Source organism: Triticum dicoccoides, chromosome 4B, assembly GCF_002162155.2.
Source record: "Triticum dicoccoides isolate Atlit2015 ecotype Zavitan chromosome 4B, WEW_v2.0, whole genome shotgun sequence".
NCBI classification, from domain to species: domain Eukaryota; kingdom Viridiplantae; phylum Streptophyta; class Magnoliopsida; order Poales; family Poaceae; genus Triticum; species Triticum dicoccoides.
The window spans coordinates 362058734-362085265 of NC_041387.1; the positions used below are offsets into that span (position 1 = coordinate 362058734).

The window sequence follows — 26532 nt, forward strand, 5'->3', positions numbered from 1 at the left end:
TCGAGGAGCGCCACGAGACGCGAGCGCATCCCTGGTCGGAGCAGGCAAGAGGTCAGCCCACCGAAGCACCGGAGCAAGCACAAGGGGCGGGGAGGGGGAGGGGACGGTGGCCGGCGCGGATCGCAGGAGCTCATCCTGTCTTTCCAGTACAAGTGATCCATAACTATTGCCCAAGGAGCATATAAAAAAGTACAGGAAGAGCTCCTAAAATCCAGATTTGTTGAGCACAAGAATAAGGCCATGCATCTAAATGATGAATATAATTTGGAAGCAGTGGAAAACATGTACTCCCTCCATCTCATAATGAGACGTTTTTTGAAGTGTCAAAAAACGTCCGCACAGAGGGAGTAGATCGGAAAGCTCAACTGTACTGTCCTAGTCCAACTTAAGCTTGACAATATATAAATATATACACATACATGCTTGCCGCTGTAAATTAGCAGAAGCAAGTCCAATACAATGCCCCTCTTGCCAATACATACTCCCTCCAAATTATCTTTACTCCTTACTCATCGCTTTTAGTACCACCTTCTCAGGTCCAGAAATGGTGAGTCCACGGTCCACCAGTCCCAAGACACCCCGGGCTCCAAAATAATGACCAAGGTATATTTTATCTATCCAGCTTTAAGTTATCGCAGAGGTGGCCGAGTTCAGGCCTAGCCTCCATCCATGACGCAAATGTTACTTCATGCAAGGATGTACAATGGACGTAGGACCTAAATGTTATCAGAAAGAAGTAACGCCTGCAATTGCATTAGTTTAGAGTAAGAAAACTATTAAGGCCAACATTTTAAAAACATGTACTCCAGTGTCAAAAGACGTCTTATATTTTGAGACAGAGGGAGTACTAGCTAAATATATTAAATTCAACTATGCATGTCTAGGATATGTTAAAAGTCAAAACAATGCAAACAAAAATAGCTTCCACACTGGTCAATTCCGAATTCCCCTGTCACAACTGCTACTACTGCATGTTATTTAGTACTACCTCTGTTACTAAATATAAAAAGTTCTTGCAGTTCAAAAACATCTTAGATTTAGTTACGGAGACCATGCAACACTTACTAACCAAACAGAAAGCTAGAACAGAGTCCGAAAGTGATCACATTCTTGGATGTCATAAAATAGTACTCCCTCCGTCCTAAAAATAAGTGTCGCCGATTTACTACAAAGTTATACTAACTTTGCTTATAACTTTGTAGTAAGTCGGCGACACTTATATAAAATAACCTATTGGCATGAAGTAGGCAGTAGAAGCACCCACAAAACTTGCAGATACAACTTAAGTAACATCATAGTTTACTTTATATAACTGTGTGGTTTATGCAAATTATAATACCAAGTTATGGCGCAGATCACAATAAAGTACTTTAAAAAACACAAACATTCCTTTCTACCACGACAATCAAGCCTCTTCCTGTCCTTGCCGTGGTAAGCTTCCCTAGCAGAGATCCACCATGACACGAGGCCCTGGTCCATGGTGGGGACAAACGCCTGTAAGTTAGCCCATTGGAGGATGGAGTTCCAAATTATATTGGTGACGGTGCAGCCGGCGAAGAGATGACTGCAGTCCTCAGGCACGAAACTGCACATGGCAAATTGCTTGTTATGAGGGAGATCTCTCTTGGCAAGGCGATTGGCAAAGTGGAGCTTGCACTTGAGCGGGGCTTTAGCCCTCCAAATGGTCTCATCGAAGCTGCTCCTAGAGGAAGCGGCAAAGTGTGCTGCATAGACGGACATGACCAAGAAATTACCGCTAGGCTCCGATGATCATGACCAGCTATCTTTGTGCTCCGGGTGGAGATTAAACTGCAAACTCTTTCCCAGAGCTCGAGTAATTGAAGATAAGCACGGATGTTAAGGTGCCCCTTATGTCTTTTAACCAAGCCGGATCAAGCAAGGCCTCGACACCTTTCTGCACGCTCTAGTTGAGGGGGTGATCAGGTCGACAATCTCCGGTGCGACCATGTCCAAGGAAACACCATCCAGCCACTTATCGCATCAGAAGTAGGTGTGTTCGCCGTTGCCAACCACAACCTTTGCTGCAGCATTGAATAGATCCTTTTCTTAAACCTCCAGTGAGGCGCTGTAGTAAAGCCAAGGAATGTCAGCGGCCATATGCAACCTCCACTCCCAGCGCAGATTGAAGGCTCTACACATGATTTACAGGTCAAGCATGTTGAGGCCACCGGCTCACTTTGTCCTGCAGATCACCTTCCAACTGACCAAACAATGCCCACCCGCAAAGGCATCGGTTCCTTTCTGAAAGAAGACTCTACGAATCTTGTCAATAGCCCTGAAGTCCCACGGTGGGGGGATCAACAGAGATAAAATGAAAGATGGGTGCAGCGGTGTGGTGAGCATGGCTTGCACAAGGATAAGACAACCATTATGGGTGCAACTTATCTCTATTGCATAGCCCAAGGGGCAAATATATAGTACACAAGACTTGGAGTACAAGGATACATAGCCTAATAAATACTCCCTCCGTTCCTAAATATAAGTCTTTGTAGAGATTCAATGCGAACTACATTGTCACGCCCTAGGGACGGTCGGATCTCTCCGGCGACCGGAGTCTGGTAGAGGAGGTGGATCTAGGTCAGAGGCAGAGAAGGGGAGGTCGGAAGGTAGAAGACGATTCAAAGAGGATAAGAGAGAACGAGAGGTTCAGAATAAATTTCATATCATCGATGCCTTGCTAGAGTAGTCGAGCATTGCTTATATACGCACGGCTCACTTACATGACTGGGCCGGCCCATGGCCCACACTTACACACGCTACCCTTGCGGCCCAACACCCGATTTGAATCACCCGCTCGTTTCCTCTGCTTTCTTCTTGGCGCTGATCTTCCTTGTCCTCTGCTTGATGACTGTTGTAAGTGCGCTAGTACCGACAGTACCCTCCCCTGAAGAGCCAGCTTGTCCCCATGCTGGTGCAATTGGGTAGCGGTTGCGGAGCACTTGGTAGTCTTCCCATGTAGCCTCCGTTGCAGGAAACTTTGTCCACTTAACTAGTACCTGCTGATGAGCGGCATTCCCTTTCTTGACCAAGCGATGATCAATGATCTCCTTTGGTTGCATGGCTGGATCAGACAAGTCCAGTGGTGCTGGCAATGTACTGAAAACTGGAGTGTGGTCAGGGATGTGCTCCTTCAATTGAGAGACGTGGAAGACCGGGTGAACCATACTTCCTCGCGGCAGCTCCAGCCAGTAAGCTGCCTGTCCGATCTTGATGAGAATCTTGAAGGGACCAATGTATTTCATGGCCAGTTTAGGACAAGGACGATTGACCACTGACGATTGGGCATACGGTTGCAACCGCAAATAGACCATCTCTCCTTCAGTAAACTGTCTGTCAATCCTCTTACGATCCGCATACTGTTTGTATTTGCTCTGCGCTCCGGCTAACTGTTCCTTCAGTGCTGCTTGTACTGAAAACAGGTGTGCCACTCTAGACAAAGCATCTGCAGCTGTATTTTCGACACCCCTCTTGTACTGGATGGAGAAATCCAGTCCCACTAGAATTGGTCCTTGCTTTCCTTTGCAGATCAGAAGTTAAGTTCTGATCTCCTAGGTGGCACACTCAGGTGGTCTGTTTTGATCAAAAAGGGAGCTCTAGACAGGTAAGACCTCCACCTGTCAATGGCCATCATGATAGCCAAAAACTCTTTCTCATAGATGGACACCTTCTGACAGTTCACCCCTAGAGCTTTGCTGTAATAAGCTACAGGACGCCCTGCTTGTGTGAGTACTGCACCAATGCCAGTATTGCAAGCATCTGTCTCTATGGTGAAGGTTTTGGTGAAATCTGGAAGTGCTAACACAGGTGTTATGGCCATAGCTTGCTTGAGCAACTGAAAGGCTGTATCAGCTGTCTCTAACCATTGGAAGGACTGTTTTTTGAGCAGTGTAGTGAGTGGCTTGGCCAGTAAACCATAGTTTTGCACAAATTTTCTGTAGTATCCAGTGAGACCCAGAAAACCCCTCAGTTCAGTCACATTGGTGTGAGTTGGCCAGTCCAACATTGCAGCAGTTTTTGCAGGATCAGTACTTACTCCCTTGTCAGAAATTATGTGGCCCAAATACTCCATGGACTGTTGTGCAAAAGAGCACTTGCTTTCCTTTACAAACAACTGGTTTTCCTTCAGTATGTCAAATACTGATTGCAAGTGAGTGACATGTTCTTCCAAAGTTCCACTGAAAACCAAGATATCATCCATGAAAATTAACACAAACTTTCTGTTAGAGCCCTTGAATATGTAGTTCATGAAGCACTAAAAGGTAGCAGGAGCTGTTGACAATCCAAATGGCACTACTTTGAACTGATACTGGCCATTGTGGGTTTTAAAAGCTGTTTTAAATTCATCTGCTTCAGCCATTCTAATTTGGTGGTAACCTGACCTAAGGTCCAGTTTGAAAAACCATTTAGCTCCTCCTAGTTCATCCAACAACTCATCAATCACAGGCAGTGGAAATTTGTTTTTGATAGTTACCTCATTCAATCTCCAGTAATCCACACAAAATCTCTAGGTGCCATCCTTTTTCTTGACTGACAACACAGGAGACGCAAAAGGGCTTAAACTGGGGGTAATGAGCCCTGCCTGTAGCATTTCAGCTACTTGTCGCTCAATTTCATCTTTTTGCTGAGGTGAGTATCTGTAGGGCCTGCAGTTGACAGGAACTGCACCAGGTACTAGAGGTATTTCATGATCAAAATCTCTTTGTGGAGGCAATGTTTTAGGATCATTGAAAGCAGCTTTGTTTGCTTGTAGAACTTGCTGAACTTCTTCAGGTATTTGGGATTGTGGACTAACCACAATATGATGCAACATAGCAGTTGCCCAGATGTCATTTCCTTTTTCCCATTTTCTCAATTGCTCCACAGAGACCTCCTTAATAGGTTCTGCTTTAGCAGGTAGTACTCCCTGCAATCTCACAGTTTGTTGCTGATATTCAAACTGAATCCACTTCCCAGCCCAATGACACTACATCACTCCCCACTGTTCCAGCCAATCCATACCTAAGATGATATCATATCCTTTGCATGGCACTTGAAAAACTATGCCCTTGAATCCACCAAGTTAGCTTAGGCACAAACTTGGTACAGTCCACCAGACCTTCATTTGCTACTTTTACTTGCATGGGTTTCTGCATTTTCTGTGCAGGCACCGAAACTCTGTCCAAGAGTGCTTGATCCACAAAGGTGTGAGTACTACCAGAGTCAATGAGTATCAGCACCACCTGATTTCCTATCAGAGCTCTCAATTGTATGGTTTTAGGGTGTGAGGCCCCAGACAGAACTGTGTCCGAGATTGTGGCACATTCTTCCTGATAATTGTCCACTAGTGCATCCAACACAGCATCTGATATGAGTTCATGAGGGTCCACTAACTCTGCTGCTTTCAGTTGAGCTGCAGGAGCAGTTGGTGGTTTACATGCATGACCTGGCACATATTTCTCTCCACACCCATAACATAGTCCATTTGCACGCCAATAATCCTTCAGTTGCTTGGCTTTCCATAATTCAATAGGAACAAAATTATGTCTGTTATCATTCCTTGGAACTGAATTTTTTTGATAGGTGGACTTTAGAGACTTCTGCTGATGCACCAGCCCCTCTTGCACTGTAGCATACATAGCAGCCAACTGAACCGTTGCTGGAAGTTGCATTTCCACAGTCAAGCACAGTTCCTCCTTCAACCCCATGACAAAGCGAGTGACCAGGAAAGTATTGCTGATGGTGGGCTCGTATAGCCTGATGTGATATACAAGTTGCTGAAACTGTTGCTTGTATTCCTCCACTGTGCCCCCTTGTTAAGCAACATCAACTCCTTCATCCTTTCCCTGTGGATGTTGACATCAAATTCCTGCAGAACTGCTACACAAAACTGTTCCCATGTATGGTATGGTAAGCACTCTGCTGAGAAAAACGCAGGGGCGCCCGTTGTGAAAGACCCGGCATGGCACCTAGTGAGCCGTCCGGCACCTTTGATGTTGTGGGGGATGAACTCTCTCCAATTCCTGGGTGCATCGGTTGCTTCCCCAGCTGTGCAACATGTGCCTGTTCCTGCTGAACCTTTCCCAGCGTGTCACACAAGAGATTTACCTTCACCTGAACCTGGTCGAGACGGGCGGACTGCTCTGTGAGCTTGGCGTCGAGAGCCTCGAGCTGTGCGCAGATGCCGTCGACGACCGTGAGCTTGCTCTGCGCCGCGGCAGCTCGGCGAACTCCTGTAATATCTGCTCCTGTAGCGCCTCCATCTCGTACACGAGGAAGCGCGTCTGCGGGTTCAGCTTGATTGTCGTCGTGGTCGCGATTCGTTCCCAAATCAACACCTCAGGTCGGGAATTATGCAGATCAACCCGAGGGGATCCACGACCGTCGCCTCGGATTTGGTAGGTACGATTCGGGAAAAAAGTTGGGCCCGAGCGGAGCGACGGCTATGATACCAGATTGTCAAGCCCTAGGGACGGCAGGATCTCTCCGGCGACCTAAGTCTGGTAGAGGAGGCGGATCTAGATCGGAGGCAGAGAGGGAAGGTCGGAAGGTAGAAGACGATACAGAGAGGATAAGAGAGAACGAGAGGTTCAGAATAAATTTTATATCATCGATGCCTTGCTACAGTAGTCGACCATTGCTTATATACGCACGACTCACTTACATGACTGGGCCGGCCCATGGCCCACACTTACACACGCTACCCTTTCAGCCCAACACTCGATTTGAATCACATGCTCATTTTCTCTACTTTCTTCTTGGCGCTGATCTTCCTTGTCCTTTGCTTGATGACTGCTGTAAGTGCGCTAGTACTGACATACATACGGAGCAAAATGAGAGGATCTACACTCTAAAATATGTCTATATACATCCATATGTAGTTCTTATTGAAATCTCTAAAAAGACTTATATTTAGGAACGGAGGGAGTATATAGTACACAAGACTTGGGGTACAAGGAAGGAAACATAGCCTAATAAGGACTCCTAGACAATACTAATACTCCTTAAATTATGTCCTGACAGTTTTGTCATAGCATTTAGAGTCTTAATAACCTGTTGAGTCAAGCCAAAGGGGATAAATAACAAAGAAGATGCCGCATCAAAGGAAGACACCGCATCGGTAGAAGATACAAGAGAAGATGGGTTGTCAAAAGAAAATGGTACATCAAGAGAATGAAACATTGTGCAAAAACTCATAGCCCAAGAAAACCGGCGGCGAAAGAAGCTCGGCGGCAAGAGAATGGGTGTAGATCGACAATCCAAAAGGAGGCCACAAAAATCCTATAGAAAGGACAAGGACAAAAGGCTGACGGATAAAGGTATCGTGGACTCGCATGACATGAGAAACACGAAAAAGAGCAACAGACTTGGTGGACGCAGCGAAAATATAGAAAACTAGATAGCACATACTAGACTATAGATGCGATGGCGTGAAAGAAAAATCATAGAGACGAAGGCCAAAACCAAGCAGAGCTCTTGTGTTGTGCTCCTAACTGTGAAGAGGGTGGTTTCTCTGAGCTAGAAGAGTCAGCAGCAAGACCGATATAATCTATTGATTTAGAACCCGAAGTTGCAACCAGACGCTTAAGTCGCACAATATCCTGCTGAGTCAAGGACAAATCTCTGAAGTTGTTATGCGTGCCTGGCGTAGATGTCGCTTCTTCAAGAACCAATCAGGCTCGAGGTGACCATCCCTGTAGTAGCCACAATGAGTACGAGAGCGATCCTCGCCACCAAGAGTGGAGTGGCGGAGCACTGGAGCGGAAAAACAACGGTGTAGCAGACGGCGTAGAAAGAGCTCAAGCACAGAGGGAACATCAAGTAAACCTGCCCCACAAAGGCGAGTCTCCTCCGCCCGTATCTCATGAAATACAGCCACGAGCAAACAACTCAGCATGCCACCGCCATGGCTCAAACTCCTTATGAAGTTGAGACAAGAACTCGTAGACACGATGAAACTCCAAGTCTGGCCACACAGCCTGGCAACACTGGCAAGTAGGACAACCAGCAGTGAAGAGAGTCAAGCCGGCGCTAGATAGCAGAACTCTATGCGTAGGAATCATCAACAATGGAGTCACCCTGCTGAAGAGCATGCTCCTGGCAAACCACAAACAGGTATAACGCATCACCAAAGGGCTGCTAGCGCTGGCAAAAACATTTCCACATCTCGAAGACGGTAGCGAGGCCAAAACCTGCTGCTCATAAGCATGATCCGCAGTCTCATCAGCAAGCTTAGCAGCGTCCTTAGCAGCTTGAGGAGCATCCGCAGCAATAGCCTGTGATGTTGGCGGAGTAGGAGCCACAGGAAGAACTGGATGCGGCGGACAGGAGACCTCACCAGAAACTAATGCCACGCATATGAATGTGAAAGAAGGCAACGAACTCGGTGTAGTTAGTACAATCAGAAATAACCGAGCAACGAGGAATGACGACATAGCCCGATGACACAGGAGTTGTACCTGCTTTTTTATATAATCTTTTCTTTAAACACCAAGCAATCGGTTCAGCCCAAACTAATGAGAGGAAGCAGCGACCCAAGCGAGAAGGTCTGATCCAGCCGAACGAGACCCAGCCGAGTCAACCTGGCAAAACAAGCAAGCCGAATGAGCAAGGAAGCCCCAAGCGAGATGCCTCCGATGCTATGAAATCAGGCAAGAGGCGCTGAAATCCGGACAAAGTTGGGCAAATACGGGCATCTAGCAAGTGACGGCGGACGGGCGGGATCTGGCAGGGGACGGTGTACACGGGCGGAAATCGGGAGGGATCCAAGCAAAATCCGGCGACACAGAGTTGAATGGAGCGGTGGGGCAGCGGCGACCTTCGGGGCGGTGGATCTGGCATGGGAGAGTTGACTGGGGCGGCGGCGACCTTCTAGGCGACGGGATCCGGCATGGCAGAGTTGACTGGGGCAGCGGCAACCTTCAGGGCGGCGGGATCCGGCGTGGTAGAGTTGACCAGCAGCGACAACCTTCACGACAGCCGGATCCGGTGGGAAATCAGTGGGGCGCAGCACAATCCGTCATTACGAGCAGACAGGAGCAACGGCTGTTGACCAAACATGGCGGTTGCTCAGAGGAGATGAGCAAAACGCGAACGTGCGAGTAGAGAAAAGCAGAGACAGCCGAGGAATAGAAAGCAACGGCGGTGCAAGATTGGATAGGGGAAGCATGAGTTGCTGTGCTAAAAGAAATACCTAGGCTCCAATACAATGTTATGGATGCAACTCATCTCTACTGCATAGCCCAAGGGGCAAATATATAGTACGCAAGACTTGGGGTACAAAGAAACATAGCATGATAAGGACTTCTAGACTAGTACCGATACTCAATTACTCATTAGCAACAACCACCCTGGATGAGAAAACCCGTCTGCCGTGCTACCAATTTGTTCCTGATAATATCAATTAACTTCTGGAGTTCTTCCTTACATACTTTCTTGAGACTCAACGGGAGACCAAGATACTTGACGAGCAGAGGGCAGATTTTGCAACACATGATGTCACTAATTTCCTCGGCACGATGGGAGACAAAGAACTGTTGCTCATATTACATCGGAGGCCAGAGGCCCTACCAAACATATCAAGAAGGTAATTAACGGCATAAGCCTCGTCCGTACAAGCCTGGATGAGCACAATCACATCATCAACATATAAAGATAGTCTCTCAGGACGCAATAACCCAGATGAGATAGGAGACCCTCCTACTCGGCCTTGTCGAACAAAGCATGCAAATCATCCATGCTCCTATAGTCTTCCATTGGCGGAGGTGGCGACATCTTCCATGACGCCACCTATCTCAAGCAGGACTAGCCTAATCAATCATTAGAGGTGCCCGGAGCGAAGGCAACACCGCCGCAGGTCGACGATAGCGAATCTAGTCTCCCTAGCGTGTACTTGAAGCACCTCGTGACCAACCAAAGTCTGACCGCATGGGCGAACAATGGTAATCAACCATCAGGGCCACATGGATAAACAGCGAGACATGGGTCTTGACGTTCAGCGGCATGACGAGCTCAAACAGCCTGCCAATGTTGTGACAATGACGGATCATCCGATTGCACCATGAAGAAGTCCTCCCTGGTGATCCTAGTTGCGTGCAGACACCAGCCGGTGAGCCGAAAAACTGCCATGTCGGCTCTGTCGTACAGTCGGCGATGCAGTGGTTAGGGTCCATATAGAGCAGGCACGGTCTATCAAAGGCGGGGTGGCGACCTTCACCTGTCACCGCCAACCTGCGCTTGCTACCGCGACGACCACCATCTCAACGCTTGCTCTTGGGCTGCTCCACACCCATGTCTTCATCCTCGTTTGGGTCATCCAACTCATCAAAGCCATTGTCAGAGTCCACCACGTGACCCTCCGAGCGAGGGCCCTAACACACACATTGAGACTCGGCAACCTCCACCGCCATGGCCTTCCCATTAACGACACCGTGCTACGAGCGCCGCGAATCTTCATTAGACGAGTCCAAGCTGCCGCCCCAACGATCCTCACGGACGTGTTGCTGTTCAGGGCTACCGCTGGACAAGTGGTCCATGGTTACAGAAAGGGGAGCTCGGAAGTGGGGGTTGGGAAGGGGAGTGACCCTCAGGGCCAAAGTGGCGGTCGGCGGGAGGTGGACATCCAACAGAGTGGCCAATGTGGGAGGGAGGGTAAGGTTTGGTCTCATGCGCTCACTCTTGCCTTCAAAACGAGTTCTCTTCACTCTCAAGGCCGTAAGGTTTGGCATGAGTGCAAATGATCACTTGCATTATTCCAAAAGTAGCACCAAAACATTTTTCTAATGCCAAACGCGTCAGGTGACTCCAGCCATGGATAGTCAACTCAACTTGTTGCCACTAGCCCAATTAGTATAGAAGATAAAATGTTGCTAGTGGATATCTAATGGCAATACTCTTGGCACATAGGAGCACCGCGTGGCGGCAAATTCAAAAATATATTCCACTCTAAAGTGCAAGCCCTTGTATAGTGTATTGGTGTATCACTAACCGCAACAGTGTCATTTACAAACAAAATAAATCATCAATTCAATGGTTCTCTTTTGAAGGAAAATGATTTCTTGTACTAATTCTTAGAAGAAAAATCATTTGTACCTTTTCTAACATAAATGATCATTTCTACCTGAATAGAACCTCCTTGATCTTGCCAGTGATATGTTGCAAATTGTAAACAACCGCTGTTTCACATGGCAGTCAATTGGGTGTTCTCAGTGGCATTTCTAAAATTAGTTGCTTCATTGTTGTATGGACCATTTTTGCCTAATTTTAATAGCAATGTCAAGTGTCGCAAAGTAAGGAAACACTCAATGTCCTATTACGCTTCCTTAAGGTATCCACAGAGCAAAATGGAATACATGTACTGTCAATGCTATACCAAGCGATATACCTATGAAATAATACTTTACTGATGTTTAGTGACGCTCAAAAATAAACTTCAGTGATGTGAGGTAAGTTAATATATTCTTCTATAATCAGATAAAATAAAAGCATGCACTTCGTCTTGAATATATTATATCAAGTATGAAGAACTTAAGATGTTAGGAATAAAAGAGTGTCATGTGACAGAAAACCCCTCGAGTTAAATCAAATTATACATACCTCAAAGCTTTAGTCCCCATATCCATGAGATATGACCGTGCCTCATCATCATCATCATCATGTGAACAATCTCGCAATGCCTTCCTGTATTGCAAAATATCCTCCCGCAAATCCCCAGCACCAACACATCTTCATAGGAGAAATCAGTACTTAAAAAAATGCTGAACCATCATAACATGGGGTACATCAACTGCTAACTTAGTAACTTTCCAGGTACTGCACAACTACAATTTAAAAAATTCATATTGAAGCGTAGCTTAAGTAAACGCCACATCTTATGCTATAATACCTGTCAATAACTTTGTCAACCTCTTCTTTGCTTTTAGGACCATGTATCAGTGCTCTAGTAAGGTTTAGTATGTCACGGTAGTCCCCCTGCCTGAGGGCTATGTCAGTGAAGGTTTTCACAGGTACACTTTTTGTAAGAGAACTTGATACGAAGTGTGTTTCTGCTGTTTGTTCCATGACAAACTTTGCATCTGCACCAAGTCTCAGGCATGTAATGGCCATTGCATAAGCAACACCACCATATCCCGTGTGTGAAACAAAGAGATAGTACCTAGAAGATCTGTAAAGAAGCAACAGTGATTCTTATGTCCCGCAGTTGAGCAACAGAAGTCATCAAGTTATATGAATTTTTGGATAAGGGTGCATACTCATTGATTGATGATTGTATTGAATCAACATCAGCAGCTAATGCTTCTCTTTCCCTGGTCAGAGGTATCCTTTTGTAGTCAATACAATACCCCTGATCCCTCAATGTGCTGTACACTTCAGCCGGTGTCATTACGTCCTCCAGATCTATGTGCTCCCAATAACCTAATACACTGCATTGATTTGTGGCTGTGTTAAATTCTTCTTGATGCAGAAGCAGCCGACCTTCTAGCTGTTTAACTTCAGAAAGTATATCCTCCTTCAGCCTTGCCTCTATGTTCTCTACCTGCATACGATAGACTTTAAGGATTGCCAAAAGAAACGAACGGGCGAATATTGGAGGAGCTACTCACCATTGGGCCACTTATGCCCACATGCTTCAGTGTATCAACAGGTTGATCTAACTCTCTCAAAACAAACGGTGTTCCCTTGATGTAAACTACCACTTCCTCCCTAAGATCCGTGATGACCACCTTCTGAATAATGTCTCTTCCAGTTGTATCCTTACAGCCCAAATACGACAGAACTTCTCTAGCTCCATCAACAGTTGGTGTTGCCATGCTATACACAGGGTATCCATCCACCTAAGGTTGACATGGTTAAAATTCAGTATTTTTAGAATATAAGTAGCCATATATTTCTAAAATGAACTTAGCGAACAAATAAAGGTGCTGATAATGTAAAGAGAGGTCGGGGTAGACCCAACTTGACATGCGAGGAGTCCATAAAGAGGGATCTGAAGGACTGGAATATCACCAAAGAACTAGCCATGGACAAGGGTGCGTGGAAGTTAGCTATCCACATGCCAGAACCATGACTTGGTTTCGAAATCTTATGGGTTTCATTTCTAGCCTACCCAACTTGTTCGGGACTGAAAGGCTTTGTTGTTATTGTTGTTGTTCTATATTGACCAACGAGACAGATGATGTAATAGCAATCATTATTAGTATTACTCCCTCCGTCCCAAAATAAGTGACTCAACTTTGTACTAACTTTGTACTAAAGCTAGTACAAAGTTGAGTCACTTATTTTGGGAGGAGGGAGTACTAATTAGTGACACTGACTATCATTTGAAATATGGTGATTCCAACAAAAGCATTGTCTTAAGGGGTCTGTTACAGTTATAGTTATAGAAGTTCAAGTTACGTTGTCGCCAAGACCTATGGCAGAAATGAACATAACTTTTAGGAAATTCTTCTCAGAAAGTGGAAGTAGCATTAACACAAGTGATGGCTATTAGCAAAACTAGTAGCCTTCTCCACCAAGCATGCATACAACCTTTTACTTCATGATGATCATAAAGACCCGGACTACATTTGGGCCTCAAGCGTTCCAAACAAGATCAATGTCTTTACTTGGCCCTTATTCTATAAACGGCTAAATCAAAGGATAACTTGCTCCGTCAACACAAAGCCTCCAACGCCGCCTGCCCTAGGTGTGGACACAAGTTAGAAGGTTGCGCACACATCTTCATCAATTGCCACCTGACTTCTAGGTTGCGGCTGTGCATTAGCATCAATCAAGGTAACGATATCAACCATCTTGGGACTGGCCTACCCAAAGCGATTTGGATGTCTCCATTTGGCCTTCGATTTTTCTAACCTATGGAAGATTTGGGAACCAAGAGCTTCCGTGATATCGACAGCAGCTCTAGCATGGTTAACATCGTCTCCAGTTTTACTTTATGAACTAACTAGTTTTGCCTACTCGTGGCGTCTATACCTCAACAACGCAAGATTTTGATCCAAGACGATGTTAGATCCACCGTCAGTCACAAGCCCATAGCAGCACGCCTATCATTGTCGTTCCACTTCCATGCAGCCAAGGTGCGGGCAACACCATGACATACCGGACGTGGTTATCCAACATGTGAAAAAAGAAGTTGGCGGCCACAGCCGAATCGGAACAACTATGAGGACTGCCGTCGAATTTGGTGACGCTGCCCAACAAGTAGACCGTACGGTGGTTGAGGGCATCCTCAGTGTCGAGCAACTGGAGATGATCCGCACCCTGACGGTCAAGAGAACAACCACAGAAGCTTGGGAGGTGATCCATGCGATTCACATCAGCAAAAATCGCATCCGCAAGTCCACGAAGTCCCCGGTGCAGAAGTTGGCCAGAAATGGGAGCTGCTCACTTTCCACAACAGGGAGAGAGCTGAAAACTTTGCGCTCTTCCTCTCCGGCCTCATGAGTTCGCTGACCATCCATGCCGATCACGTCGACAAACAGAGGGCATTGAGAAGCTGCTACGCGTCGTTCCCCTAGCAAACTGTGTTGCCAATCAAGAGTTTCCTCGATGCTGTTGCTCTCAATTGAAGAGGTGACGAACAGCTCAAGGCTGTTGATGACCATTACTCTCCGTCCAGGTGCATAGGAGGAGCTGCACCACGACCAAGACGCACTGTGATAGGCTAGCGTTAAGTTTGAGGTTGTGAAAACAAGCCTATCGTGTGCCCTCAAAAACACAATTGGAAGAAACATTTAATTGTGCATGCATGAGAATGGGAGGATTGAGATGTGAATGCATGGGAAAGGGAGCCAAGAAGTTAAAGGGGGTTGCATGAGAGAGTCAAACGAGAGGATGCATAGATTACGAGGGATATTAATTACAACTAGCCGTCACCCGAGTTGAATCAGCCAATCATGTTTAGCGGCAAACTCTACACCTCTACTTCACTAAGGAGCAGTGGCTCACCCGGATGAAGGAAAGGCAGGACGGAGAGGGAACCTCCGGGACTCCCTAAGCCGAGCAGTGGGTGGTGATGCCCCATGGCGTGCAAAAGAAAATAAGCAACATGCCCGCTGCCAAGAGGGCACCTAGGATGACGAGCATGAGAGATGCCGCAACTACAGCGCCTTGAGCATTGGGCAAAGGACTGCCGCAAATCCAGGTAAGGCAAGGGCACACCTCACCCAAGCCCATGAGGACGACGAGGGCATGCAACAGGAGGGGCCACGGGCAAAGGCATTCCTCGAAACTACGGACAATCGAGCATCTGGAGGGGTGGTACCTCGATATAGAGCCAACCAACCACATGACAGGCCACGGGAGGTCTTCTCCAAGCTCGATCACTCAGCGGTTGGCTCCGTCACGTTCGGGGATGCTTGGTTGTGAGCGTCCAAGGCTGCAGCTCGGTCGCTTTCATTGACAAGTTGGGTGCGCACAAGGTCTTAATGGGTGTCTACTACATTCCTCTGCTCCGCAACAGCATCATGAGCTTGGGGAAGCTGGACAAGAATGGTGCCGCCATCCACACCAACCGAGGAATCCCTTGCATCTAAGACACGGTTTGCGGTCCTAATAGAGCACTGCACATGGTGTGAACTAGTAAGATAAATTTTACAATAGAAGCCTGAATTCTTACACTAAGTTTAGCTACCCTTATGGGTCAGAATGTTTGAATAACATAGAAGGTTTAACTCACAGAAATAAATAAGGATAATAATGATAGAACTGTATATACATCTAGCGAGCAAATATGGAGTTCACATTGGTTAGTTGCACAGTTAGATACCTTGATAACATGTGGTGTACCACGGAAGTTCATGCTGCTTGACCTTCTCTGCCCAGGAAAGAAATACATTTTGAGTATGGATCCCTTTCCCAGAACAGAACCATTACGGGCTTTCACGATGGCCTCCATCGTTACATCACTTTGCAGAGGTTGACATGTTGCTTTATGCTCATCCTGCAGATGGCAAATAGTTTTTAGTAACATCATGCCTCCAAAGTGCCCAAATGAAGCTTTGGAGAGAAGAGGAAGATATTTACAGGTACAGTGAAAAAACGCCCAGGTCGCAGTCTTATGCTCCATTTCATGGTTTGGATCTCCGGACGCTGTTGCAGCCAATTTTTAAATGAGATCTTTGTTTCTCCTTGCCCGCAGAAACCATCAAATGCTTCACTCCCGAGGTATGCTGAGAATGCAATTAATTTCAGGTACCTCTCCAAATATTCAGCACCACGATTTAATGCGACTCTCCTAACTCTTGGCTCCAGATTTTGTTGATTAATCACCTTTGTGTATTGCAAAACAGCTTGGCGAATGTTCTGCAAAGCTGAACACTTGTCAATAACAGTATCTAAAATCTGTCTACACTCAATCCCATTGTCAAATAGCCTTGTAATCTTTCGCAACAGAAGGATGTCATTAATGTCAAATCTAGGGTGTAGCTCTGTCAAAGTGTGAGGTTTCCATGATTCTGAATTCAAGTGACCATTGTGGTCCATTGTTTCTTCTCCGCTTGAGTAATCGGCATCAGTTGTATCTTCATGATTATTTTGGATGGCTGGCATTCCAATAGGTCTGCCGTGATTGATTCGAAGTCTGAGCAGGCAAGCAATCACAGTACCAGTAGTTGTTCTGCCCCTGCCCATCTATAAGACCACAATGTTAAAATCTAAGTTTTTGAAGCCTATGATATGAAGAGCCAATACTTTTCTCAAATAACAAGTATAGAATTCTTGCCCAGCAAAGAGATAAGTTGTAGTACCTGGCAGTTGAATACAAGAGCAGCATCCTTGCAAGCAGCTGCGACATTAAAGGCTACCGTATCAAAATCTGAACTTTTGGGGGCCTTACCATCGGTAATGGGCACTCGTGCATATTTGATTGGAAGGCCTTCAGAGTCCAAACATTTGTATACCTCCAGTGGAGTCAGAACAGCTTCATTATTGACATTTTCCCATGCATCAAAGATCTCACCATTGTCGGTTTCATGAATAACCATTATTGCCCCATCATACCGTTCTGCTTCTCGTAAAATATCCTCCTTCAACCGAGCTTCCATACGCTCAACTCTATCACGACCAATCCCCTGATATCAGTGCATTTTATCTGATTTAGACCACTAAATGTTCCTCACGGAAAGTACAGGATAGCATATCACATATCACATTCAATGAAAATGCTACTATACTAGACTAATTAGTTTAGGTGTGATTAGAATGCTGAGATACAGTCTGAGTCTTGAGGGACAGGTCAGCCTAGAGAAGGCTACGCAACATATGAGAGCTGATCAACCCAATGTGAACCAAGCCCCACAAGCCACAACAAGTAGTTTATTCGAGTACTGAACATGTTTAGACATTATAATTGACAAGTTCACATTTTAATGGTCTGAATAAATGAGCAGATTTTTTTCAGACAAATAGTATCAGCACAAGGCCTTTGGACACCTGACAGCACCTTCAACCTCAGTACTTGTACAAAAGCATATGCAGAAATAAAGATAACTTAGTTGTGGATTCAAATTAATCATCACGTTAAGTGCTATAACTTGTGCGGTTAGTGCACATTACTATTCAGAGAGAAAATGAAGTCATGTTGGAGAAGCAATGCATGGAAATTGCATATAAAATTCCATATGAAGTTATTTTGTTTATACTAACACTACAAATCATAGCACCAACTATCTGTCATAAATCCATAGAGGCAACTGAAAATGGAACATACCGTGTACTCCAGCATATTCTTGTACGGTCTTTCTACTTCTCGTAGCACAAAAGGCTTTCCATGTATATAAATGACGGGCTCTTCTCTCATATTATGCCAGAGTATCGGCCGGTTTCCCTTGCTTGTACTAACTCGCTGAATAACAGCCCGAATGCCATCAACAGTAGGATTTGCAACACCATAGACTGAAAACCCCGGAATTTCCCGGAAATTAGGTGCACCGTCAACTCTTTCAGGCAAATTAAGATTGTGACACCCTGGACAGTGATCACTTTTTAAAACAGTTTGACGTCCAAGAACTTCTCCATTCCTCATGGCAGCAACAACATCCATCTCATGTGGGCGCCCGTCAGCAGATTCAATAATTTTTGGAAGAGTGGGTTTTGAGCTTGAATAACCAAGAGCGCCCATTGGATCTCTCCTCAGCAGCCTGAATATATTGAAATATGAAATGACTTTCAGGTTATGTCAAATAATGCAACAAGAACCCATAAACAGAAAATTAAACACTTTTTGCTGGCACTATTATAAATAGTATTTTTAATATGGTGTTCTCGAATATTAACTGTCAACAGAAAGCGTCCTTACTAATGTTTTACTGTTATGACCGGCATGTTAGGGGCTTAGCCCAGTTAGTTGTGGCCCAGTCTATCTTATCGTTATTAGGGGCTTAGCCCAATTATCGTTATTAGGGGCTTCGGAGTCAAGTAAACCTCTCTATACAAGGAGAGGAGATGTATCAATCTAATCAAGCAAGAAGCAATCATATTGCTCGGCTTCCTTAGGGAGCCGGGAGATCTAACCCTAGCCTCCTCCCCTGCGCCATCTCCCTCTCAGCCGCCGCCTTCTCCCGCACAACTACGGCGCTGATGCGCCACCGCCGGCGCCCATCTCCTCGCCAACCAGCCTCCCACCCCTACAACCTACGGTTCAGGCCAGGTAGGGCCCAAGCTCCTAATGGTTTGGTATCAGGTAGCTCAGTTCCGATCATGTCTTCTCCGCCACCCACCCCGTTGCTTCCGCTGCCGACCGGCACCACCGCGCCACTGGCCATCTCCACCGCGCTGCTGCCCTCCCCGTCCGCGCCGCTGGTCGCATCCTCTGGCGCCGCCACCGCCCAGATGCCGGCGCCCTCCACCGCACCACCGGCTGCCGCCTACACCCCGGAGGAGATCACCGGGGTCCTCAACGACATCGTCACAGCCGTCCAGGGGATCCGGCTGTACCTGGCCAGCTCCTACGGGCCGCCACCGCCCCTGCCGCCGACCGCCGCCACCGGGCTGCCGGCCCTGCCGTGGTACTCGCCGCATCCAAGGGCATCTGCGGCGTTCGGTGGGACGCTGCAGCCCCGGCTGCAGCTGCCGCCGCAGCCCGCCGCCGCCCCGCAGTGGCCACAGTGGCCGGCGTCGGCTCCCGCGCGCCTACAGCGCACATCGCCGCCGCCGCGCAAGCCGGGCCGCTGCAGCTACCATCCATCGCCACCACCGCCCAGCCTTGGCTGCAGTGGCAGCCGACGCTCCACCGCAGCAGCCGCTGCAGCTGCAGCAGCCACCGCCGGTCAGCTCCGGCCCCGCATCGACCGCGCCGGCGGAAGTCCCGCTCCACCAGGTCCGGTTCCCGCCCTCGCCGTCCCTGCTACCGGCTTGGTTGACCTAGTCGTCATCTCAGCCGGTCTACACGATGGCCTCAGGCCCGCCGCACGTGCCGTCACAGCAGGCGCAGTACGGCGGGTCCTCCAGTTCCGCGGGTCCCTACGTTGGCCTCGACGCGACGCAGTTCCACGGGGGGGCCCTGTGATCACCGACCGGGCACCACTGCTCCGCACCGTCGAGCCATACCCCCATGGCGGTCATACCCAGACGGCGCCGTACCACCACGGTGGTCATACCTAGACGGCGCCGCGCTTCGCCAAGCTCGCCTTCGTCACCGACGGCACCGAGGACCCCCTCAACTGGCTTAATCAGTGTGACCAGTTCTTCCGGGGGCAACGCACGCTCGCGTCGGATCGCACCTGGCTCGCTTCATATCACCTCCGAGGCGCCGCACAGACTTGGTATTATGCTCTCGAGCAGGACGAGGGCGGCATGCCTCCATGGGAGCATTTTCGCGAGCTGTGCCTCCTTCGCTTCGGGCCGCCGATACGCGGGAGCCGGCTAGCGGAGTTGGGCCATCTTCCCTTCACCCCTACGGTGCAGGACTTCACCGACCGCTTTCAGGCCCTGGCGTGCCACGCGCCCGGCGTGACGGCTCGCCAGCAGGCTGAGCTCTTCGTCGGCGGTCTGCCGGATCATATCCGCATGGACGTGGAGCTGCAGGGACCCCAGGACCTCCAGACGGCCATGTACTACGCCCGCGCGTTCGAGCGCCGTGCGGTGGCCATCCAGGAGGCGTCACCGTCCCGGGCCGCTGGGCCGCCACCCTGGCCGGACGTTCCCGTGCAGGGTCGTCCTGCTCAGGCTTTCGCGACACCCCTCGCCGCGACCGCGGCGCTCCCGTTCCGCCGGCTCACCCCGGCCGAGCAACTCGAGCGTCACTGCCAAGGGTTGTGCTTCAACTGCAACGAGCCCTATGCGCCCGGACACGTTTGCCCGCGACTCTTCTACCTGGAGGCTGCGGACTACATTGAGGAGGACGCCGCCGCCAGGCTCGGCGACCTGCCCGCCCCAGCTGCCGCGGAGGTGTTTGGTGACGGTTGATCACCTCGAGGAGTTCCGCAAGCGCTTCCCCACCTTCCAGCTCGAGGACGAGCTGTTTGTGCAGGCAGGGAGAAATGTTATGACCGGCATGTTAGGGGCTTAGCCCAGTTAGTTGTGGCCCATTCTATCTTATCGTTATTAGGGGCTTAGCCCAATTATCGTTATTAGGGGCTTGGGAGTCAAGTAAACCTCTCTATATAAGGAGAGGAGATGTATCAATCTAATCAAGCAAGACACAATCATATTTGCTCGGCTTCCTTAGGGAGCCGGGAGATCTAACCCTAGCCTCCTCCCCTGCGCCATCTCCCTCTCAGCCCCGCCTTCTCCCGCGCAACTACGGCGCCGACGCCGCCGCCCATCTCCTCGCCGACCAGCCTCCCACCCCTACAACCTACGGTTCAGGCCAGGTAGGGCCCAAGCTCCTAACATTTACAGTGAGAGATAAAGTACACAGATTGGCGGCATGCGGATAGTTTATCATGGCAATATAGGCTTGTTTGTTCTTCCTTCTATGTCACATTAGTAATGGCCCATGTGAACAAAACACAAAAGTTGCATTGTGAGCTAGGGCTAACTGCAATGAATGCTCCTATGGAATTCTGAAATGCTCTTAAACTGAAGTGCAAAGATGTTACAGAAGCGGCTACAGGCCCTAAATTATTAATTTATTATCTGTGAGCTGGGGAGGATCACTAATGTAACGTTATAATGGATCATATTGATATATGATCCAGTGTTCAGGATATCGGTAACTGGTACCATATTGGTCGCGTGCTCAGTAGAGATAAATAGGCAAATTTTCCAGTTAATCGGCCAATAAATCAGTTAATCAGCTATTCGGTGACCCACCAAGTAGTGACTAACTGACCGAGATGCCGATTAACTGGCCGATATTTGGAACAATTATGATTACAATTTTATGCCGAAAGCTTTTTTAGCACAAAACTGGACCAGAATTGAATTAGCACATTTCATTTTATTTTAACACTTTGATAAGTAGAATATAACCATCAAGGAATGTGGCGCCAATCATGCATGCAATTGCGGCAGATTGGTGGTGGGCTGGGGTAGGTAATCTACATGGAAACTGGAGAAACCAGTTAACCAAGCAGTTACCATTAAGTAATTGCAAGCCCTGGTAAGAAACTAAATAGTTCCATTTAATTCTGACAATAAAGATAATTCTTCAAATATAGGCCATGGACTAAAGAAGCACAGAATTTGAATGGCAAATTACAGTTGTGATAATTATTCAGATACTTACATGTCATGACCTAAAGAATAACTGAGCTGCAAAATACAAATCGCGCATGTGGTCTGGTGGTCACCCTTGTGGATACAAGAACGTCTTACATTATGGGACGGAGGGAGTATATACTAGTTTGTTTTTTCCTCTAGCATTCTTGCTATGATTTATGTTTCGAGTTAGATCAATATGGTGTTTGGCAGACATTATTGTGTGTTTAAGATATCATATGACTTGGTCAGAACACGTGAGAAGCTGCGAGAATGAGTGGGAAGGTGGGATATAACAAAGCATCTGTGAAATGCCAGAAGAGTGTACAAGATGTTAACCTTTTTACCTGTACCTATCAATTTTGTTAAGAGTTATATTAGTGATGTTTTTTGACCTTTTACATTCTAGTCTCTTGGCATCCTCTTGTAGCCTTTTGGCATCCTCATGTATGTGTATATATGCTGGCTTTTGGTCTCTCAATAATATCAGTTGCATATTTCCTAACATGGTATTAGAGCTTAGGGTTTTTTTACCGCACGCACAACTCGTGCTCTCGGTCCAATTTTGCGCCGCCATTGTTTTCTTCACCGGCCGCTGCTACACCTCCCTTCCCCGTTGGACGCCGGTGCTCTCCTCTCCCGGCTAGCTGCTCCTTCTCTCCCCACCAGCTGCTGCTCCTGTCTCGTCAACGCCAGCAGACCCAAGTTACCGGTCTGTGGATTCTTCACGGCTTCCCTGCACGTCCAGATCGTGCGCCGCCCAGCTCAGAGATCGCCGGCTCTCGTCGAAGTTTGGCCGCTGGCACCGCTTCCCGCCCAGGCTGCCGTCCACGGCGCCCGGTTCCCCCAAGATCAGCCGGCGGCTTCCAGTTCCACCGCAGGCTTCGTCCAGATCGTGTGCCGCTGAGATCGCCGGCTCTCCTCCAAATTTGGCCGCCGGCCACCTGTTCCCGCCCAGGCTGTCGTCCGCGGCGCCTGGTTCCCGCCCAAGATCGGCCGCCGGCCGCCGGTTTCCGTGCTCCACCACCGCAGGCTTGCGTGCGTTGACTGCGTCAGGGTCGCGTGATCCATGCAGTGTGTGTGTGCCTGCTAAATCGTTAGATCGGCAGGCGTGCGTGCTATTCTCCAGGCCCGTGCTAGATCGGCTTGCTTAGGCCGCTGGTGGGCCTGCTGGCTTTGGCCTCTCAATAGTATCAGTTGCATATTTCCTAACAAATTTCACTTGATGTAAATCACAAACTGGGTTACCAAAATTCAACAAGTTGTAGTTATGTATTTATTCAAAATGGCAATGCTGCATAAAACTCATTAAATATAGCAGGGTGATGGAGCTGTGTTCAGTTATTAAACTTGAGTGTCTGGCATTCATTCTTTATTGATGCCAATTAACCATTGGCATTCATTCTTATAGCAAGACAATAACTTGAGGAAAAAATGTATGTAAACTGACATGGCATTAACTGTTTGATAGGAGACATAGTTACTACATGACTCGACACTCAAGCACCAATGTCTTGAACATGGGGACTGCCTAGTAGAAATGTCAGCGCGACCTAGCAATCATTCCAAATAAACTACAAAAGAAAACAATTACAAAGAAAAAATGCACTAAAGTAAGCAGATAGCAGTTCTTTGGATATCCACATTCAGCCTACTATTCAATGAAGTGGAACAACAAGGAAGGTAAAAAATTAAGACTTGTCTTGTGTCTCAAAGGAAACAAAGTTTGAGCCAGATACACTCTTACAAGCTATGAACTGTTGGCATTCGTATGCGAAAGTACCATGGCTCACCTTCGAAGAATACTGTACAGTTCAGGTCTTGCTCTCATCCAGTCAGAAAAATGAACTCCTGAAGATGTTGCTTGGTGAGCGGAGCTCACCGAATGTACATAGACAGCAAAACATATGAGGAAGTAATAACGTTCCAAGTACTCCACAAAGAAGGAAAGTGATGCCTCCCGTTTCATCTCATCAGGTTGCCGAAGAGTGCTATTGCGGTAGGTCGCAATAGCTTCTCTCAGGTTCTGTTCACAAGGACAGCAAGCACAAACATGAAACAATTTGATAAGGTTGTGTGAATTGAATTATCAGGACATAAAACGGCATACCTGCATAGAGTCACATTTATCAATAACTTTGTCCACTTGTCTTTTGCCTTCAACACCACCCTGCATAAATATCAGACACAAAGTCACTACTGAGAGAAACTAAGTTAAAAGGAGAACAGTTGAACATATTCAGATTATTGCCTCCAGAACTCGGACTAAGCTCCTAATGACAGCATATTCTCCTCTGAGAATTGCTTCTTCTGAGCTAGGACTGTAGTCATCTACATCATTTCCAGCATAGAAAACCTTCCCAATTGAACTTGTCCTTGGGATACCTGCAGCAGAAAGCACCGCACACGTTAAATATCTGAAAATCCAAGTATAGGCGTAAACTATAAGCGCATAATGTGATAACCATATAGTCAGACAAGTACACATCAAGCAGGCTTTCAGTTGCCATCAGTATATAAATACTAAATAATCTCGTGAAAATTCAAAACACTTGACAATCATATAATTGTGCATGTGGAGCATTATATTTCTTGACCAGTTCTATATAACAAACTGGTAACAACGGTGCTCACCTGAAGCTCCTATCCGATTTAGGTAAACTAACGTAGATATGACCATGCCGGTAGTAGTCCGTCCCCTCCCCATTTGACAATTGAATACAATTTCAGTCTCCATATCAACTTGAGAGATTCGATGTACCTGTTAGACACATCAAAGGAAATTTAATTATATGTAACATACTTTCCAATCTCAGTATTTTTATTATTGCAATAGCTGATTGTCTGCAGAGAATGCAATCCCTGCTAAATGTATTTCCTACTAACTGTGTCAAAAGAGTTGAAAGTTAAAGCATAAAGAAATAGTGTGACTAGCACACAGATCTCGTGGTAGACAGGCAACCTGGACGAGTGAAGGTTCAATTTAATATAGTGAAGACATTGGGACGAGAAGTTAGGTGGAGAACCTAACGGCGGCATATAAAACTAACCAGGTTATCAAAATCCCCTTCTTTCGGAGCTTTTTCATCAGTTATAGGAACACGCTCGTAATCAACAAGGTATCCTTGATGTTGTAACTCCTCATAGACCTGCAGATGAATTAAGTTTTCTCAAAAATACCAAGGAGAGGTAAGAGGTATGTTCTAAATCATCAACCATGGAGTTACCTCAAGTGGAGTCTTAACTGTATCAGACATCACTGACTCCCACTGGTCCACCATCTGACCATTCGGCAGCTCATCAGTAACTAGGATCTTATTCCCATATCTGCACCATCAAATATTGCATTATAAAAATCTGCTCGAAGTAAACAGAGAAGTAGTTTATCTTGCTAGTAATGTACCTTGAAGCTTCCTGAAGAATATCTTCTTTCAAACGAAACTCCATCTGCTCGACTCTCTCCCGGTTGATTCCCTATAATATATTAGCAAAAGTCAAGGATTAATATTAGTTAGAAGGAAAATGAAATGGAAGCTATATGGACATCAACAAGGTATCTTCGATGGGATGGCTCAACTGTATAGCCTACGTGTAACTGGAAATACCCAAATCGACAGGAATCCCTAAGAAGCTATAGTTAACACCTCTGCACCAAAACATCACAATCTCTTTAAATAAAGCAATAGCATTGGTATAAGGACATTTGTGTCATAACTTCCACTGTGGAAGTTTACCAGGACAACTATCTCCAATATAAGACATTAATGAGATTGTAACATAACCAGTAAATTTGGGAAACCATAAATTATCATAAAATGCACGCAAAATAATTATCAAAGTCAGGTGTCGAAGCAAACCGTATATTCAAGGTTTGAGAAGGGTCTTTCGGCATCTCGTAGAACAAAAGGGCGACCATTGATATAGATAACCTTGTAATATTAGTGGAAAAACACATATTACTAGATGTGATAACAAAAGACATAACATATGAGTTAGAGCATACATGGTATATAATATAACCTGTTCAAGAGACACTCCACTGAAATTTCAAATTTAAGCAAAATGCTGCTAAAACATATAGTTTAATGGAACTATATGTGTCTCAGATAAACCACAAATTTTGAAAAGTACATATGGTTTAGACATGTGTCTCAGATAAACCAAAAAATTGAAGTCAAAGGCCTCTATGGAAAAGATATAGAGACACGATTAATGGAACATATAGATTTTGTACAGATATTAAACATATAACAGAAAAATAGCTTCTATCATATGTATAGACATTAGATAACATGTTTAATGTTCGTGGAAAGACCTCTTCCCTACCACTCTCTATTTATTTGCATCTATTCAGTGAGAGTTGCAACTTGATATTCTGGTCAGTTGAGCATCCATTGTTTGCTCATTGTAAATTTCCATAGTTTTCAAAGTGATAAGCATTGTGTTTTGCATATTTTGCACAAAGACTCTAATATGGTAATTAGCTATCTTACTGGTTCCTCTCGAAGACTATGCCATAGAACTCGGGTTTGCTTTCCCTTCTTTTGTGCCCCAATATGATTTAGCACATTCACAATTCCTTCCATTGTCGGCATTGCAACACCGTGAACACGCAGTGATCCTGCCTGAAAAAAATGGTGATAATGAGTAGATGACATGGCACCTTTGTAAAGCATGAAGACCGAACATATGGAATAGATTTGAAGGATGCTGAAAACCTAGGCATCACGTTGAATTCACAGAATCCCGTCAAAAAGGAAGCTAGATTATTGCAAAAGCACAAAAGCACTGTTTGAAACTCAAAGCCTACATTATGATGAGATACGTACGTGACAAACAGACAGCTAAGAAAGCATGGCAACGCTAAAAAGCAGGTCCTTTGGGTTTTTTTTTTGG

The 26532-nt window shown here is 46.5% G+C and overlaps 1 protein-coding gene across 4 annotated transcripts in view; it reads right to left on the bottom strand.

Moving 5' to 3' along the window:
- Positions 1-371: 371 nt before the first annotated feature.
- Positions 372-26532, bottom strand: part of LOC119296160 (paladin-like) — a 26988-nt gene continuing 827 nt past the window's right edge. Inside the window, exons 2-21 of one of the 4 annotated variants that reach the window (XR_005144945.1) lie at positions 26130-26261; positions 25494-25565; positions 25040-25110; positions 24864-24963; positions 24687-24785; positions 24271-24397; positions 23888-24021; positions 23747-23806; positions 23430-23662; positions 17705-18134; positions 16743-17066; positions 16021-16626; positions 15764-15937; positions 12600-12830; positions 12249-12532; positions 11882-12160; positions 11593-11721; positions 8457-8579; positions 8190-8341; positions 750-8094 (exon numbers count right to left, since the gene is read on the bottom strand). Coding sequence is in view for 3 of the 4 variants with exons in the window: in XM_037574546.1 (XP_037430443.1) it covers positions 611-743; positions 11593-11721; positions 11882-12160; positions 12249-12532; positions 12600-12830; positions 15764-15937; positions 16021-16626; positions 16743-17066; positions 17705-18134; positions 23430-23662; positions 23747-23806; positions 23888-24021; positions 24271-24397; positions 24687-24785; positions 24864-24963; positions 25040-25110; positions 25494-25565; positions 26130-26261 (3618 nt within the window). In the remaining variant the exon portion in view is untranslated. The other 3 variants (XM_037574547.1, XM_037574548.1, XM_037574546.1) reach the window with 3 other exon arrangements.